The sequence below is a fragment of the Salmo salar genome, chromosome ssa06 (genome assembly GCF_905237065.1).
Source record: "Salmo salar chromosome ssa06, Ssal_v3.1, whole genome shotgun sequence".
NCBI lineage: Eukaryota > Metazoa > Chordata > Actinopteri > Salmoniformes > Salmonidae > Salmo > Salmo salar.
This window is the reverse complement of record NC_059447.1, coordinates 65863489-65882515: the sequence shown is the minus strand read 5'-3', so window position 1 is coordinate 65882515 and position 19027 is coordinate 65863489. Positions and strand designations below refer to the sequence as shown.

Sequence of the window (19027 nt, the reverse complement as noted above, 5' to 3'; positions counted from 1 at the left end):
GCCCCAAGCATCCTTCCAAAGTTGTGGCAAAATGGCTTAAGGACAACAAAGTCAAGGTATTGGAGTGGCCATCACAAAGCCCTGACCTCAATCCCATAGAACATTTGTGGGCAGAACTGAAAGGACGTGTGTGAGCAAAGAGGCCTACAAACCTGACTCAGTTACACCAGCTCTGCCAGGAGGAATGGGCCAAAATTCACCCAACTTATTGTGGGAAGCTTGTGGAAGGCTACTCGAAACATTTTACCCATGTTAAACAATTTAAAGGCAATTGTACCAAATACTAATTGAGTGTATGTACATTTCTGACCCACTGTGAATGTGATGAAAGAAATAAAAGCTGAAATAAATATTTCTCCTATTATTCTGACATTTCACATTCTTATAATAAAGTGGTGATCCTAAATGACCTAAGACAGGGAATTTTTACTAGGATTAAATGTCAGGAATTGTGAAAACTGAGTAAATGTATTTGGCTAAAGTGTATGTAAACTTCCGACTTCAACTAAATATAGCTGCAAACAAACACAATCAATGCTGAACCACAGTTAGACATCGCACCGCTTGTGAAGCACAGAGGAGGCCAAAGAATAGTCAACAAAGGGGGGAAAAAACTATCGCTGCAAAAGCAAAATCAGCCGTTACACCACTTTGGGCTATATTTGGGAATTTTGGAAACCCATAACAAACTCCATGACCCTTTACCAACACCAGTCAGATGACTTAAAGTGTGACGCACAAATATGAGGGGACATTTTGTCTCTTTTTAATCAATTGCTGTGATGAATGGCTGTGAATTCCAGCGCCACAAATCTGCAGGGAAAAGGCCTCTTTAATTTAACCAGTCTTAATCTTTGATCTGTGGTGCAGTCTGCCTCCCCTACGGTAACATGCCCGTGACCCTCACCTCATCCCCGTCAAACCCCCCCAGCACAGCCCCACTACTGATAACACTGCTTGGAATGAGTGCCATGAACGGAGAGGAGTGATGCGAATGCACAGACCAGTGGAGAGTGAAGAATGTGGTCGAGCAAGCAGAGGATGGGTCCTGCGAGTGCACAGGCATCGGGGTCGCGCAAATTAAACTTGAGTTGCAAGGGCGACTTTAAGCAAGCAGAACATCATTGCCGCATGCAAAATATTAATTTGATAGCAGAGATTATTTTTTTTATTTTTTTGCGGAGATACTTCAAAATCTGCAATCTTTTACTATTGTTTTATTAGAGGTGAAAATTCTAGCCAATGAACATGGTCGTCACTAGTTAACACAGCCACAAAGTCATACTTATTATGGCTAAACCCAGCCTATTTATACAATTTATCTTCTTAAAATCTGATTTTAAACTCCCCTTATGCCTAACCATAACTTTAATGTTAAGACCAAAAAGCTAATTTTTGTTTTCATTAATTTTTACTATACATTAAAGCTGTGATATCTAGTGTAAACCGGATTTTGACGTTGGAAGGCAATGTAACCTAACGTAGCAGGCGTAAAAAAAGAACACCTGAGTGGAGTTCCCACGTCAGGTTTTCAGCAGAAAATAAAGCTCGGTTGAATTAGCTGTATCCCTGAAAACTGGATACATCCGGTTGTTGGCAACTTCGCAAAGACTGAAGGCAAGGTTACGGTGGTGTAAGGACGATGGCCGACAATAAAAAGGTAAGCTCTATAGTTTTTCAGTAGATAACGTAACCAGCCAACTAGTCAGCTAGGATTTCAGTATTGCAGTTGAAGTATGTAGTTATTTAGTATTCTGTTAAAGCAGGCTATTGATTAGGCAAGCTAGGTTAGCGTCAGCTAGGAAGCTAAAGCTAGCTGATGTTTAACCACATAAAATGTACCAGTATCTTTGGTTAACCAAGAGCATTGTAGCTAGCTAACTAAGTTAACGAGGGGTTGCTAGAGAAGGAGGACTTGGAAGACCAGCCAGACTGGGAGGGAGTGGTGAGAAGAGACAGGGCCCTCCCTAGGGTAGAGGTGATTGAGATGGGGTGAGTGGGAGCCAAGATCAAACTCTGAAATAAATAGCCAATATTATAAACCACTAACTGCATACTTTGAGATAGTCTCTTTGAAATACAGTTCTGATAACTTTTACTCTGGCAGTTTTTGTGCCATTACAATAAAGGAGAATTACCTCTAACCATCTCTCTCTCTCCATCCCTCTCTCCATGAAGGCCCACTGTCACTATGTGGTGGGGAAGTTGTTCTCTGCTTAGCTGACAAAGATAGGAGATACAATGAGTCCGCTCTATTCCAAGTACCTTGGCTCTCCTCTATGCACAGCACTCTGGAGACTTCCTGCAGGTAACCTTGACTTCTATCAATCACCCTGTAACTTAATCATTCGAGGTACTGAGAGTTCCTCTAATTGCTTTTACGCTATATGGAGGCATTGTTATTAGGACATATGTCACGTAGAGAGGATAACTTGTTATGGACTTTGACCAACTCCTGTCTGTAGGGTTAGAAAGATGGTTCTATACAGAGGATGGTTCTATGCTGAATGTGTACAAGTTGGTAAGGGATGAAGTGAGAACCTATAGGAGGATAGCTCTTCCCAGGTTGGGCATGAAATGACAGCAGGCTGTTCAATACTGAGCCATACTGACTGATGAGTGGTGTGGATTGGTACAGCTCGCCTTAGTCCCATAGTATGTTATCACTTATTTGGATAAATTATTATCCATAGTTGCCTCTATTAATACAGCAGCAGTCTTTAAATGGGCTGTTACCTTGAATGCAACGCTAAGATGTTCAAGCTGTTTAACTCCAATTGAACTCTGTCTATGCCATTTTCTGACATCATATTTTTACTTTCTCACTACAGTTGTTCTCAGGAGACGGGTGAGTGTAGAGAACATACTGTATGTCTGGCAAAGTGGAGTCAGGCTTCTACTTCATTGGCAAAGTTTGGATCTGCGAGTCACCTTTGACCTTGATGTAACTTTCATCGAAGTCTTTGGGTCATGGGTGTTCCCTAACTCACCTTGTGACTTACACAACTCAGCATATATGTATCCCTTCACCTTCCTCAGTGGAGTCCCGACCAGGGGTATCAAACTCCAATGTCCGTGTACATGTTGTGTGGGCGTAGTTACCGGACCAGTGGGAAGAGGCATTGATGAAAGTCCCAGTGTGGTCTCAACAAACAGCCGCTGTGCCAACACCATGCCTGATGACGACAACCAGATGGTATTCCTCCACCCTGGATCACTGTAAACACACACCTAGTCTTTCTCTCTCTATGTTGCGCACGTGAGAGAGATTAATGGGTCTGTATATGTGAGTGTGTGTAGTGTAGGATATATGTGTTGTGTATTTGAGTCTACTCTGCGTCTGTATACACCCTGTATTACATACCTGTGTTTTTGTTTGCACACATGTTCTTGTGTGTGATTCAGTGTCATGTTTTGTGACAACTTTCTCTTGTCTCCTCAGATATTTGGTGCTCCCCAGACTAGGGTTTCGAGGCAGAGATGGACTACTCTGTTAGTCTGAGCTTGCCCCTCTACTCTGCACTCAGTGATGTCCAGTCCCCATACATACTCATTGACTCGGTTAGCTACCCCACACGCACACCTAGACGCAACTGAGACTTCTGCATAAATCATGCATTGGTGTAACTTGCATAAAAATCGAGCTACAAGGATTTTATGTTGGGATTCAGTGCTTTCGACTCCATACAAAATCTAATTCCATCTTACTGTCTTCTCTAAAGTTTGTGCTGATGCCCTACTGTAAGAACCTGGAGATCTTCACTGGTTCTGAGGTAGGTGACCTGACCACCAACAGTGCCTGGGACACGTTCCAGCGTTACCGCTGTCTGGAGAACATCCCGAGCGTGGTCAAGACACCCTCCACAGACATCTGCTGCAAATTCATCTCTAGCGTGTCAGTTCTGCTGCACCAGGGAGCTAAAGGTATGGCACCGCACTCCCAACAGTCATGTATGACTGCTTAAACATACTCATTTATGTTTTAATTAACACAAAGTCTAAAGAAGGTTTCTTATGGCTCAATAATACTGACAAATGGCGCAGATTGTACACCTCTGCTCAGTCCCACATAGTGACGTCTGCCATTCCATATCGAGACAAACATGCAACAGCTCTGTGACAATTTTATTTCCTCGATTCATTGCTTCCTATTTCAGTGCCTCTTTCTAAAACCCCATTGGAGGAGAGTACCCAAGGTTTCTCCCCTCAGACCTCCAATGGGTTTTGAGAAGGATGCGAGTAGAGGATGAAGTGAAGTTAATTGTTTTAGGTGCAATCTTATGTTGAATGATACATTTGTTATCTGTTTGTACGTACAGTGCCTTCAGAAAGTATTCGCACCCTTTGACTTATTCCAAATTTTGTTGTTACAAAGTGGGATTAAAATGGATTTTATAAAAAAAAATGTCAACGATCTATACAAAATACTCTGTCAAAAGGGAAGAAGTCAAACTTTTTATTAATGGAAAATAAAACCGTAATATATTTTGATGAGAACTATTCAACCTCCTAAGTCAATACATGTTAGAATCACCATTATTTTTTTACCCATCTACCAATAGGTGACCTTCTTTGCGAGGCATTGGAAAACCTCCCTGGTCTTTCTCATTGCATGTGTGCTTGAAATTCTATGCTCAACTGCGGGACCTTCCAGATAATCAAACAGTTGCTGTGGTGTACAGAGATGGGGTAGGCATTCAATCATGTTAAACACCATTATTACACAGAGTTAGTCCATGCAACTTACTTACTTGTTAAGCACGTTTTTACTCCAGAAGTTATTTTAGCTTGCCATAACAAAGGGGTTGAATACTTTTTGACTCGAGACGTTTCCGCTTTAAATGTTTTAAATGTAAAAATGTCTAAACATAATTCCACTTTGACATTATTGGGAATTGTGTGTAGATCAGTGACACAAAATCTACGTTTAATCCATTTTAAATTCAAGCTGTAACACAACAAAATGTGCAAAATGTCGAGAGGTGTGAATACTTTCTGAAGGCACTGTTCTGCTTGTGCTCTTTCCACAGATGGCTCTGGCTTGCTGATAACATCTGATCTGATGAGACTCCCTATGTGATTTGACTCCTGTATCACTACCTGTATTTAATACAACTTCCAATGTCAATTTAAATAATTTCACACTGTAATTTGATAGACAATGGTAGTTCCCAATCAGACATTTACTACCTCAGTTAAATGTTTGGTGAATGCATGGTGTTGTTTTGTCCTCAGTCCTCCTTTTGAATGCTGTGTGTACCAGAAGAGGCTGGTGGGAGGAGCTATAGGAGGACAGACTCATTGTAAAGGCTGGAATAGAATAAATGGAACGGTACAAAACACATCAAGCACACGGAAACAACTTGTTTGACTCCATTCCAGCCATTACAATGAGCCTGTCCTCCAAAAGCTCCTCCCACCAGCCTCCTCAGGTGTGTACCATGATGACATGTTAATCATATTAATAAACCATCCCCCCCCAAAATGTAAAAAAAAATATTTATCCCGACCCTCCCCTTGTACTGTAATTTGTCTTGTTGAAAATTATTATTTATGACCACAAATAATAACTGCAGTGACCCTGTGTTTACAAACTTGGATATCGACTTTGCCACGCAGGGCTACAGGCCAGAGGGTTGAGTGTTCGCTGACCACCACGAACAAGGTCACTCTCCCTGCCTGTTTCCTTTGACCTACACTACCATCAGGCAGACAATCAGCTAGGTGGAAAATCAGATACAAAAAACTATGATGTGATATTTATAATTATACTGAACAAAAATATAAACATGCAACAATTTTACTGAGTTACAGTTAATGTAAGGAAATCATGTAATTTAAATTAATTAATTAGGCCCTTATCTATGGAACACACTTGGGAGCCAGGCCCAGCCAATCAGAATGAGTTTTTCCCCACAAAAGGGCTTTATTACAGACAGAAATACTCCTCAGTTTCATCTGCGGATGTGGAGGTCCTGGGCTGGTGTTGTTACATGTGGTCTGCGGTTTTGTGGCAGCAGCTCTGGTGGACATTCCTGCAGTCAGCATGCCAACTGGACGTTCCCTCAACTTGAGACTTATGTGGCATTGTGTTGTTTTATAAAACCTCACATTTTAGAGTGGCCTTTTATTGTCCTCAGCACAAGGGGCACCTGTGTAATGATCATGTGGTTTAATCAGCTTCTTGAAATGCCACACCTGTCAGGTGGGTGGATTATCTTGGCAAAGGAGAAATGCTCACTGACAGGGATGTAAACAAATTTGTTCACATAATGTGAGAGAAATAAGCTTTTTGTGCGAATGGGAGATTTCTGTGATCTTTAATTTCTTTTAAACATGGGACCAACACTTTAAATGTGTTTATTTTTGTTCAGTGTGTGTGTATATAAATTATATTCAATTCCACCAACCGGTTCCTGTGCCAATCCACCACACAACCAATAAACAAGGCATACCAACTTCAGGCGCTTCAATATCATGGCCTGAGTTTAACGCCACAATAAATAGACTGTCAATCTTGACAAGCAGAAAATACATCCTTCCCTACGTTGTAGGCCTACCCAGTATCGAAGGCTTGGCGTGAAAATCTCTGATTGTGATTAAAAATGTTGGTGTTTTGTAACAGATGCCTCTTTCCATTCATCAAATGGCCGCTGCACAGTTTCATTTGGAAAGTATTCAGACCCCTTGCCTTTTTCCACATTTTGTTACGTTAGTCTTATTCTAAAAAATGATCAAATAAAAAAATCCTCATCATTCTACACACAATACCCCATAATGACAAAGCGAAAACAGGTTTTTAGACATTTTTTCAAATGTATTAACAAAAAAACACCTTATTTACATAAATATTCAGACCCTTTGTTATGAGACTCGAAATTGAGCTCAGGTGCATCGTGTTTCCATTGATCATCCTTGAGATGTTTCTACAACTTGATTGGAGTCCACCTGTGGTAAATTCAATGATTGGACATGATTTGGAAAAGCACGCACCTGTCTATATAAGGTCCCACAGTTGACAGTGCACGTAAGAGCAAAAACCAAGCCATGCGGTCGAAGGAATTGTCCGTAGAGCTCCAAGACAGGATTGTGTCGAGGCACAGATCTGGGGAAGGGTACCAAAATATTTCTGCAGTATTAAAGGTCCTGAAGAACACAGTGGCCTACATCATTCTTAAATGGAAGAAGTTTGGAAGCACCAAGACTCTTCTTAGAGCTGACCGCCCGGCCAATACTGAGAAATCGGGGGGGAGAAGGGCCTTGGTCAGGGAGGTGACCAAGAACCCGATGGTCACTCTAACAGAGCTCCAGAGTTCCTCTGAGATGGGAGAACCTTCCAGAAGGACAACCATCTCTGCAGCACTCCACCATTCAGGCCTTTTTTGGTAGAGTGGCCAGACGGAAGCCACTCGTCAGTAAAAAGGCACATGACAGCCCGTTTGGAGTTTGCCAAAAGGCACCTAAAGGACTCTCAGACCATGCGAAACAAGATTCTCTGGTCTGATGAAACCAAGATTGAACTCTTTGGCCTGAATGCCAAGCGTCAAGTCTGGAGGAAACCAGGCACCATCCTTACGGTGAAGTGTGGTGGTGGCAGCATCATGCTGTGGGGATGTTTTTCAGCGGCAGGGACTCGGAGACTAGTCCGGATCGAGGGAAAGATAAACGGAGCAAAGTACATTGAGATCTGTGAAAACCAGCTCCAGAGCACTCAGGACCTCAAACTGGGGCAAAGGTTCACCTTCCAACAGGACAACAACCCTAAGCACACAGCCAAGACAATGCAGGAGTGGCTTCGGGACAAGTCTCAATGTCCTTGAGTGGCCCAGCCAGAGTGCGGACTTGAACCCGATCGCACATCTCTGCAGAGACCTGAAAATAGCTTTGCAGCGACACTCCCCATCCAACCTGACAGCTTGAGAGGATCTGCAGAGAGGAATGGGAGAAACTCCCCAAATACAGGTGTACCAAGCTTGTAACATCATACCCAAGAAGACTTGAGGCTGTATTCGCTGCCAAAGGTGCTTCAACAAAGTACTGAGGAAAGGATCTGAATACTGTAATTGTGATATTTTGTGTATATATACATTTTTTTATACATTTGCAAAAATGTCAAACTTGTTTTTGCTTTTGTCATTATGGGGTATTGTGTGTAGATTGATGACAGGAAAAAACTATTTAATACATTTTAGAATAAGGCTGTAACAAAATATGGAAAGCGTTAAGGGGTCTGAACACTGTATATACCTACAATACAAAGATTTTTCAAAGTGACCGGGATTGCACAATGAAGTCGGGCTTATTTCCATTGTGGTCCCTATTATTTACGTAAACACATATACAATTTTATATATATATACAGATACATTACAGAGATACAGACAAGAAAAGGTTCTACTGTTCACACATTAGCCAGCTTTTGACATTCTTTTTAAAAGAGGTTATGGGTTGTATGGCTGAGTTGCTGTGGTAGTTTGTTCCACTCAACAGTGCTGGTATATAAAAATGTGTTCTTACCAGATAGATTCTTAGATTTAAAACAGTGAATATGATGGACGTCTCTAACACATGAAAATAGCTGGATAGATACCTGGGGGCAGAGTCTGATAATTCTGTGGACCAGACCAAGTTCAATTAATACAACAACAAAAAATTCACAGCCAGCCTAGCTGCTTAAAATGCTCGACCTCCAGATGAGTAGAGGGGGAGTTTGAGTACAATTCTTACGAACTTGTTTTGGCTGGTCTATAGCTTATTATATGTTGAGGCTGCTGGTGAACCATGATGTGCAGGCATAATCAAAGAGACACTGGACTAGCGCACTTGCCAGAGTCTTTAGGGTGTCTACAGCTAGGTTTCCATCGAACTTGGGACAGATTTTCATGCGATTATTCTGAGAAAAAAGAAGAAACCCGCACACTGCTCTTGATCGTATCACTTTTCTTTATTCTAAAATCTGCATCAAAACAATATGCGCAGTTGTGTTTCCATCAAATGTACTTGTTGCACATAAAAATTACTTTTGCGGTTAAATTCCCAAGTACCAAATAAAAAATACAAGTGAAATGGGTTTCCATCGCATTTTCCATTCTTGGTCTACTGATAGTTTTGTTCCATTTTTTTTTATGTAGGTATAGCGAGTGTGCCCACTCTGATATTGGCATGTGCGCTCTAGCCAACAGCTCACAGATACAATGCGGGTATAGCCTATGAGATTATTATGGACAAAAGTATGAGATTATTTTTATTTGTCAAACAGCAGCCATGCGTCGAATAAGACTGCCTTTCTAGAATAAGACTGCCTTTCTAGACCTTATAAACTGTCGAGTAGACCCACAACTCATCCAAATGGAACGAAACATTCAAATCACTGGGCTTTTGCGTCGTTATTGAAATGACATTTTCACTGCAGCCTAGAGTAAAATGTTGTGTACTCACTTGAAAACAATAATGCAATTATTCATTGCATTGTGGTGTTGTAGGCTAGTCTAGGTAGGATAATTGTTTTGTCCCTAAACAAGATCAATAGGGGAGCGTGCTTCACTGGCGTTGATGCACCTGGCCTCTCCGCTGCCTATCAGCTATTCTTATTTGTTCTTGTGGATTCATATTGAAAATCGATCCAGCTTTGAATGATTTTATGTGTGGTATGATTGCTAGTTAGCCTATTGCAGATCTGGACAAACGATCCACCTACCACTATTGTTACTATGAATGGTGGATAGAGGGCGGGATAGACAGACTGGTAGACTTCATTGACCTGTGGTACAGTAAAAGTTAGCGCATGGAAAAGCGTGGTGCATAAGGGAAGTACCAAAACACCTTGATAGGGGAGGCACTTGCTAACATATGAGGAAATGTGGCTAGGATGGAAGAAATTATATCGTAAAACCTGCAAAATAGCGAATGTAAACCAGGGAAAAAACACTACCCTCCCCAAAGCAAAAAAAAAGTTGGACAACCCTCCCCTATTTTGGACAACTCCCCCACCCCAGTACATTACTAACTGTCCCTTATTACGTGTGTACCCACATGTCATTCCCAACAATAGAGTCATTATATTTAGCTACTATATATTCAATTATGGCCAGGACATAGTGTATGATGAATGAACTTGTTAGATCACAGCCACATTATGCCCATACTCCACCTATTATTTGATACATTGGGGTTACCTCCCTCATATCAAACAAACACATACCAGACACTTTGTGGAAAGGTGAAGACAAACAATTAGCTAGTGGTGGACTATGGTGTTACTTAGCTAGAGATGGCCATTTGCTTTTCGTTTTACGTTGCTGGTTAATAATTAATTAGCTATCTAGCTAGTTCGCTAACTTTAGTAAGTAGGTTCCACTCAACTCAAGGTATAGTATAGCGATTTGTTTTATTTCCCAATTACTTTGCTTATGTATCAAGTTGAAGCTGGTTTGCCCAAGTTGTTCGTGATTACTGTTCAAGCTAGCTAGCAAGCTTAACAGATGGCCCTGAAACTCCGAAGTCCATCCATTTGACCTCATCCACTTAACTCAACCAATCACATGACACAACACGGGACTGACAACACTAGACTCAAGCGTTTGTTAGTCCGGCCATCACTCCAGTGAAAGTGACCAATCTAAGGTTTCTAGACACACACCCACCTCTTGCCCACCAGCCTGAAATTTATTAGAGAGAAAAAAGATACATTTAAATCCGAAGGTTCCAAGTCTTGAGAGACAGCATCTTGACAAATTGAGAGTGAAAAGTTGACATAGACATATGACTAGTATTGTTGGTGGACAATTTGATGCTTTCCCAAAAAACTGTTACACGTTTGAACCATGTTGTTTACGGTTCTATATTTTTTGATTCAGACATTTTTCTTTTTGATCCGTGGCATTGATGTTCTGCTCGCCCAAGCTCTCAAGTTTGACCTGTCCTCTCGCAGAACACATCCTCTGCTTTCTTGACCAAATCTCTGCACTATCGATTGGTCTGTGTGCTCACGAGATCCATCCTATGCACTCTCGAATCAGTGTTTGCTTGCTCAATTATGTTTCGTCTCGTTCGACAGCAGCATCTCACGCGCAATGGGCTTTAGAGGCTGATTATTGTGTGTGTGTGTGTGTGTGTGTGTGTGATCAGCGGGGTCCCATTCGCTTCAGATGCCTAACATGGATCTGCAATTAGGAGGGAAATGAAGATGTAATTTCCTGTCAAATGGAACCCTCAGTGTCCCAGCCCTAAAACCAATCCTGATTCAGGTCATGCTGACCAGAAGTCAAGATGGTTCTTCCCGGGTTAGGCTTTGTGTTCTTAACACCACTCATCATGTAGGAGACAAAGAAGTTATGTCCGATTTTGAATCAGCTGTGATTGTGGTTTCTTCCCCAGGCTAACCCTGTCCTCTTCTCTCACCAGGTGTCCTGAAGCTCAGAATGAGTGCTGTAGGGGAAAGTGCCCTGGATCCTGCCACGCCAGAGTCCCGCAAGAGGAAGGGCTCACCATGCGACACCTCAGAGCAGAGGTAAGAACACGGTGCATTTACCTTTTAATCACTTAGCCGACACTCTTATCCAAAACGATTGACAAGATGATGATAACGACGATGGTCTTCATTGCCTTTCAAGAGTACATTTTTTCCACCACTACACATACTCAACAAGAAGCATCCCCTCTAAAGTACAGTATAACCTTGCTACTACCCTTCAGATTTGTTCTCTCATGTTCATAGTTTGCATAGTAACCCAAGAAGCTACCCACTTCTATGTCCCTGTTGGTGTTGAGGAATAGGAGTTTGAGCCTGTGCACACTTAGCTTGAATTCTTGTGTTATCATGCAGTTATGTCAATGGGAGATTTGTGTGAGAATTTCAGAGATTTTTAGAGTATACAGTGCATTCTGAAAGTATTCAGAACCCTTGACTTTTTACACATTTTGTTACATTACAGCCTTATTCTAAACTTGATTAAATAATTTTTTCTCTCATCAATTTACACACAATACCCCATAATGACAAAGCAAAAACAGGTTTTTAGAAGTTTTAGCAAGCTTATTACACCTGTATTTGGGAGTTTCTCCCATTCTTCTCTGCAGATCCTCTCAAGCTCTGTCAGGTTGGATGGGGATTATCGCTGCACAGCTAATTTCAGGTCTCTCCAGAGATGTTCCAGTGGGTTCAAGTCCGGGCTCTGGCTGGGCCACTCAAGCACATTCAGAGACTTGTCCCGAAGCCACTCTTGCGTTGTCTTGGCTGTGTGCTTAGGGTCATTGTCCTGTTGGAAGGTGAACCTTCGCCCCAGTCTGAGGTCCTGAGCACTCTGGAGCAGGTTTTCATCAAAGATCTCTCTGTACTTTGCTCCGTTCATCTTTCCCTCGATCCTGACTAGTCCCCCAGTCCCTGCCACTGAAAAGCATCCCCACAGCATGCTGCCACCACCATGCTTCACCAGGTTTCTTCCAGACTTGACACTTGGCATTAAGGCCAAAGAGTTCAATCTTGGTTTCATCAGACCAGAGAATCGTGTTTTCGCATGGTCTGAGAGTCCTTTAGGTGCCTTTTGGCAAACTCCAAGCGGGCTGTCATGTGCCTTTTACTGAGGAGTGGCTTCCGTTTGGCCACTCTACCATAAAGGCCTGATTGGTGGAGTGCTGCAGAGATGGTTGTCCTTCTGGAAGGTTCTCCCATCTCCACAGAGGAACTCTGGAGCTCTGTCAGGGTGACCTGAGGGGTTCTTGGGTTCAGGGTTCTTGGTCACCTCCCTGAACAAGGCCATTCTCCCCCGATTGCTCAGTTTGGCCAGGCGGCCAGCTCTAGGAAGAGTCTTAGTGGTTCCAAACTTCTTCCATTTAAGAATGATGTAGGCCACTGTGTTCTTCAGGACTTTTAATGCTGCAGAAATATTTTGTTACCCTTCCCCCAGATCTTTGCCTCGACACAATCCTGTCTTGGAGCTCTATGGACAATTCATTCGACCTCATGGCTTGGTTTTTGCTCTGACATGCACTGTCAACTGTGGGACCTTATATAGACAGGTGTGTGCCTTTCCAAATCATGTCCAATCAATTGCCACAGGTGGACTCCAATGAAGTTGTAGAAACATCTCAAGGATGAACAATGGAAACAGGATGCACCTTAGCTCAATTTCAAGTCTCATAGCAAAGAGTCTGAATAGTTATGTATTTCTATTGTTATTTTTTTATGTTTGCAAAAATGTCTAAACCTGTTTTTGCTCTGTCATTATGGGGTATTGTGTTTAGATTGATGAGGATTTTTTTATTTGTTTTATCCATTTTAGAATAAGGATGTAACGTAACAATGTGGAAAAAGTCTAGGGGTCTGAATACTTTCCCAATGCATTGTACTGTATATGGGGATTTGGCCCTATAGATGCTCTGTTAGTGGCTGAAGGTTGCCGTGGAGGTGTGTGTGTTGATAGCTAGGGTCTCCTCTACAAGGCTTCAGTAGGCTGATGTAACGGCAGCTTGTTCCACCGCACAGTACAGAGCGGCCTGTCTGTTTCTACACCAACCCCATGCCTGACATGCACACACACACCACGCCTGTCCACGAGCATCCTTGGTAATGTTATATTTTATTTAACCTTTATTTAACTAGGCAAGTCAGTTAAGAACAAATTCTTATTTACAATGATGGCCTACCGGGGAACCGTGGGTTAACTGCCTTGTTCAGGGGCAGAACAACAGATTTTTACCTTGTCAGCTCGGGGATTCGATCTAGCAACCTTTCGGTTACTGGCCCAACTCTCTAACCACTAGGCTACCTGCCGCTCTAATGCACTGACCTACTGTCATCTCCCACACACACACACTCACTCACCCACTTACTCACTCACCCACTTACTCACTCACCCACTTACTCACTCACCCACTCACTCACTTACTCACCCACTCACTCACCCACTCACTCACCCACTTACTCACCCACTCACCCACTTCCTTACCCACTCACTCACCCACTCACTTACTCACCCACCCACTCACTCACCCACTTACTCACCCACTTACTCACTCACTCACTTACTCACCCACTTACTCACTCACTCACTTACTCACTCGCATATACATACAATTAGGGCTGGGCAATATGGCCTAAAAATCATATCGCTATTTTTTTTTCAAACTTATGGGCGATTCACGATATGTATCTAAAAATGTTTTTAAGGTTTGCTCTGAATAAGCGTTGTCTTACAATTACGCATAAGACAATATGACCCACTAATAATTTAATTATTTTTATCAAAATAGTTGAACCTGCTTTTTTTTGCAATAATCACTGATCTGGCTGTAAAGTCTATGAAAATGCTATTTTTGTTACAAATGTAACTAGAACCATGCATAATGCACATTCACTAACTGTCACGCTCGTCGTACTGATTGGACCAAGGCGCAGCGGGAATGTGTATGCTCATCTTCTTTATTTAATGAGAAGAAAACGAAACAAAACACTTAATACAAAAAAAACAACGACGAGAAACAGTCCTGTAAGGCACACAACTACACAAGGAACAACTACCCACAAAAACCCATGAAAAAACACCCCTACTAAATAGGACCTTCAATCAGAGGCAACGAGAAACAGCTGCCTCCAATTGAAGGTCAAACCAATAAACTAAGCATAGAAATAGATAAACTAGACACAGACATAGAAATAGACTAACATAGAACATTGCCCAACAAACCCCGAAACACATTAAACAAACACCCCCTGCCACGTCCTGACCAAACTACAATAACAAATAACCTCTTTACTGGTCAGGACGTGACACTAACTTCTTGTAGCAGCCATTGGGCTATAGAAAATGAACACAGGTCTCATCAACAATCCCAAGCCCACGTGCTAGTGATTAGCCAGCTAATCTTTATATTTCAAGTTTAGCCAACTTGGATCTATTTGCTAACTAGCAAGGTTGAACAGTTGAATTGTTATGAACAAACCCTTCTATCTGTCTCCAACTGTTTGAAAGGCATGTTAACCTGTCCACTTTGTTCAGATGTTGAAATCAAGTGGCCTACCGTATTTCTCTGAATGAGAACGAATTGCCAATTCCTTATATAATTGTGTTTTATGCTTATTGCCCATTTATAAAACACAGACTAGACAGCTAGTATAACAGTCTTTGGCTAAAATGCTGCTAGTGGTACACCAATGCCGCGTGACAAACTGGGTATATATTTTCCAGAATCAATGTTCATTGACACTCATTTTAGTAGTGTCTGCTCTGCTCTGCGTGCAATTTGAATAGTTGAGATAAACATTATATTGTTAGAAAGGTTAACTTCTCCTCTATTACAGTAAAATAATGTCTCAATGTGTTTGTGTCCATATTATTCTAATAATATTTGGACCAATTCTATGGGACCAAATGTAAATATCAAGTTGAAACCAAATGTCAGACAGGAGTATGTGATCTCTTAACTTTGCTGGTGTGAGAGGCAGGGGGAGGGGCTTGGTGTGTGTGTGTAAACCATTGAGGAAGAAGCGAAAATGAGGCCAATGAGTTTCTGTGGGCTTATTTTGGACCAAGCTTGTTGCCTGCATTCCCGCCTTTGGGACAACGACTCCAATTGTTAGGGCGGAGATGTGCATCTCGTCATTAAATACAGATCTCACACTGGCATTAATAAAATATAGTCACTCTGACACACACATACACACACACACACACACACACACACACACCATGGTTTCCGTTAGCCATTAATAGCTGGCTGTTTAAAAAAATTGAAAAGCAGATAAATAAAATTGGCACCAGATTGATGTCCATAAGGCTAAAATCATTCAAAATGGGCTATTAAAGCATGAGCTTCCCCTAGCTTTAAAAAACATGTTTTAAATTGCCTACAGTCGGAGAGAAGAAATAGCCTAGGCCTCTACGCTATACGCGCTCAGCCATGCATTGAACTGCCTTTTTTGCAAACAGTGATTGAGTTATATTACTAACCTGAATTATGACTATCCAATCTACTCATCACATTACGAGTAGTAGGCTATCTTACGTAAGTCTGAAAATGCGATCAATCCCATTCAATCCTGTTTTGTAGACCAAGTATCTCAAGTATCCAACCATTTTATCACTCATATTTTATCATGTTTACCACATTTCTTCTGCAACTTACTTTCAGCTTCAGCGGGCAAAAAAATTGAGAGAACAAGGTCAAGCCAAGCCGTAGTCAGTCCCTGCATTCCTCTAATATCTCACACATGGTTAGTGCAGAGCTAGTAGTCACTCTCAGCTTTTAGCCAGGGTTGCTCTCAGCTCGTAGGGCTTTCAGTGCTAGGATAACTCAGTTAGCTGCTGGGCTGCTGCTAGAGTGCGGATGTGGATCTGAGTGCATCCACTGTGTGTACATGGGCGACTGAGTTCCAAGCAGCCCTGGGAGCTTTGATTAGAGAGAGAGAGAGAGAGAGAGAGAGAGAGAGAGAGAGAGAAAAAATAGCATTTCAGTTGATGCCCTGCTAGGTGGAACAATAACACACTGGCAGCAGGGTTAATCCCCCTCTCCTCAGCTGTTCTCTCGCTCTCTGCACTGGTCTGCTTTTCTGCCCTGTCAGCGCTGGTCTCTCCTGCAGCTCTCTGCTCTGGTCCCACTGCCACCACCCCCTTCTCTCTCTATGTGCTGGCCTCATATAAGCCATGAATTATTGAGAGGCCCGCTGCCCCTGTAGATCCCCCCCAGCCCTGATCCTCCTCTCCCCTCCATCCTTCCCCGTACTCGTTGGTACCAACCCAGCAGCAGCAGCGGACAGTCTGCCTGGATACTCTCTGATGAGCCCAGGACTGCGTTCCAATACTCTACAATGTCATCTCATTCACCTCTTTGTCTCCTGTCCTTCAGGAAATCCTTCAACTCCTGCTCGCGTCTGTTGTACTCTCGAACTAGAACTCTGTGTGTTTCATGGACTCTGTGTCAGGTCAAGTTATCCTTTATGTTGTGAAGGAGGATTCATTTGGTTGCAGCTAACACGCCATAAAATCACTTTCAGCTAAGTTATGAACATTTCTCAAAAATCAACCTAAACTGTGTGTGTGTCTGTCCCTGCAGTGTGGAGAAGCGGCGACGGGAGCTGGAGTGTCGTTACATAGACGAGCTGGCTGAGCTCCTGTCTGCCAACATGGGCGACATCGCCAGCCTCAACGTCAAGCCAGACAAGTGCCACATCCTCAGGAGCACCGTGGACCAGATCCAGCAGATCAAACGGCGCGAGCAGGGTGAGCAACAGCACATCAGACACACTTTCTCACTCACTAATGAACCACTCATTTGCATACACACATGCGCTGTCTTGCTCTCTCTCTAGTACACACACACACACACACACACCCACGTTTGTTTTACTATCCTTGTGGAGACCAAACAATTGATTCCCTTTCAAAATCCTATTTTCCCTAACCCCTAACCTTAACTCCTAACCCTAACCCCTAAGCCTAAAATAGCCTTTTTCCTTGTGGGGACAGGCCAAACGTTCCAACTTGTCAGAATATTCCTTGTTTTAGTATCCCTGTGATGACCTCTGGCCCCCACATTCTCACTCTCATTCCCCTCAGTCACTTTACTGACCCACATGGTCACTTCACTCTGACCCACATGGTCACTTCACCCCCCTCACTTCTTTACTCATTTGCTCTTTCTCCCTCAATCCCCCACTCCTACTCCTTCTAAAGACGTCTAGGTCGCTAGGTGAGTTCTGCCCAGCCGTAGGGACCCCTGGGAAATCATGCTTCTTAGTCCTCAAGGCTGAATGACAAACCAGACTAATCCCACTTTTAACTCACTGAAAGCTGTGACGCCATTCTGCTGCATCTTATGGATCCTTGCATATCCATCCACACGCATCCTATGTTAGTCTACTTAATGCTTACCAGGGCCGTATCTCTGTTCTCTATAGGCCCATATTGCTCTGATGCTTACGTATCATTGCATGCATCTTTTGTACCCTTACATATCATTAGTTCTATGTGTCTGGTAGGGCAGCTCTCCCAGTTCTTTCTACTTACGTGGTCTCAGTGGCGGCGCTTGTGCTCCCAGATCCTCTCTTAATCAGTAACTGGTCAGTGTTCAATGGAAAAGCCATAAAACGATAAGAGCCAGAGCATTGGTGTTTGTTCCAGGTCTCACACACACACACACACACACACACACACACACACACACACACATGTTCAGACACACACCAGGGATTGACGTTAAGGGTTGCCTATTGCCTGGGGCAAGTGAACTGAGCAGTCGCGCAAGTTGAGCCTGCTCTGAGGTTGCCCCACTGGGCAGCTGAATAATATTTAAAAAATATAATAACTATACAGAAACCCCGTAGCCTAAAACTGATCTTTCTGCTTCCTCCACATTATTTAAGTGAAAGACAGACAATTCATGGCATTTATGGCAGTCAGGGAAGTTGAGCCTGCTCTGAGATTTGTTTTACTGATAACAACCAAAGCACAAAGAATTCCAGTACTGATCTTTCTGATTCCTCCCCTAATGTGTAGGAGAAAGGCAGGCAGTATATGGTACTTCTGTGTATAAATAGATCATTTACATTGTCAGAAGATCATAATCTTCGGGCAACCAAAAAATACTCTTGACTTCTCCGAAGGGTAGTGCTTAAGTTGTAAAAGTCTAGATGCCAGAACAGAAAGTTATTGTGAGAGGGGGATGACCTGGGGTGCCTCTGAGGTACCGGAAAGGATGGAAAAAACCCACCTTTATAATGAAGCAGTGCGTGCATATCATCACATTTGCGTAGTGACACGGAGCATTAGAGTAGAGGCCCTTAAAGAAGGTGCTCACATGGGGAACAGTTTTTGGCCTTTTATAAACACATTTCATACAATTCTATGTCATTTTATATGACTGGAGACTTTAATAGAATCTTTTTTAATACCAAACAAGTGATCGAAATGACAGTTACAGGAAATTATAGTCCTAGAAAAGCTTTCCACTTTCACTGACTTACCCAATGATGTGCAGCTCAACTTGCCGACAATGGCCAATACTCTCATGCCAAAAGCCTATCTCTCTTGTT

General features: G+C 42.6%; 2 protein-coding genes across 2 annotated transcripts in view; both read left to right on the top strand.

Moving 5' to 3' along the window:
• LOC106607631 (nuclear receptor coactivator 1-like) overlaps positions 1 to 19027 on the top strand; it is a 95499-nt gene that overhangs the window by 44253 nt on the left and 32219 nt on the right. The window contains 2 exon segments of the mRNA XM_045719522.1: positions 11404 to 11509; positions 17050 to 17216. Of these exon segments, the coding sequence (XP_045575478.1) occupies positions 11421 to 11509; positions 17050 to 17216 (256 nt within the window). The 5' untranslated portion in view covers positions 11404 to 11420.
• Positions 411 to 5509, top strand: LOC123743477 (laminin subunit beta-1). Its single transcript, XM_045720887.1, has 4 exons — positions 411 to 1660; positions 2179 to 3561; positions 3723 to 3924; positions 5031 to 5509. Exons 2-4 carry the CDS (start codon positions 3481 to 3483, stop codon positions 5078 to 5080), a joined length of 333 nt encoding a protein of 110 aa, XP_045576843.1. The 5' UTR covers positions 411 to 1660; positions 2179 to 3480; the 3' UTR covers positions 5081 to 5509.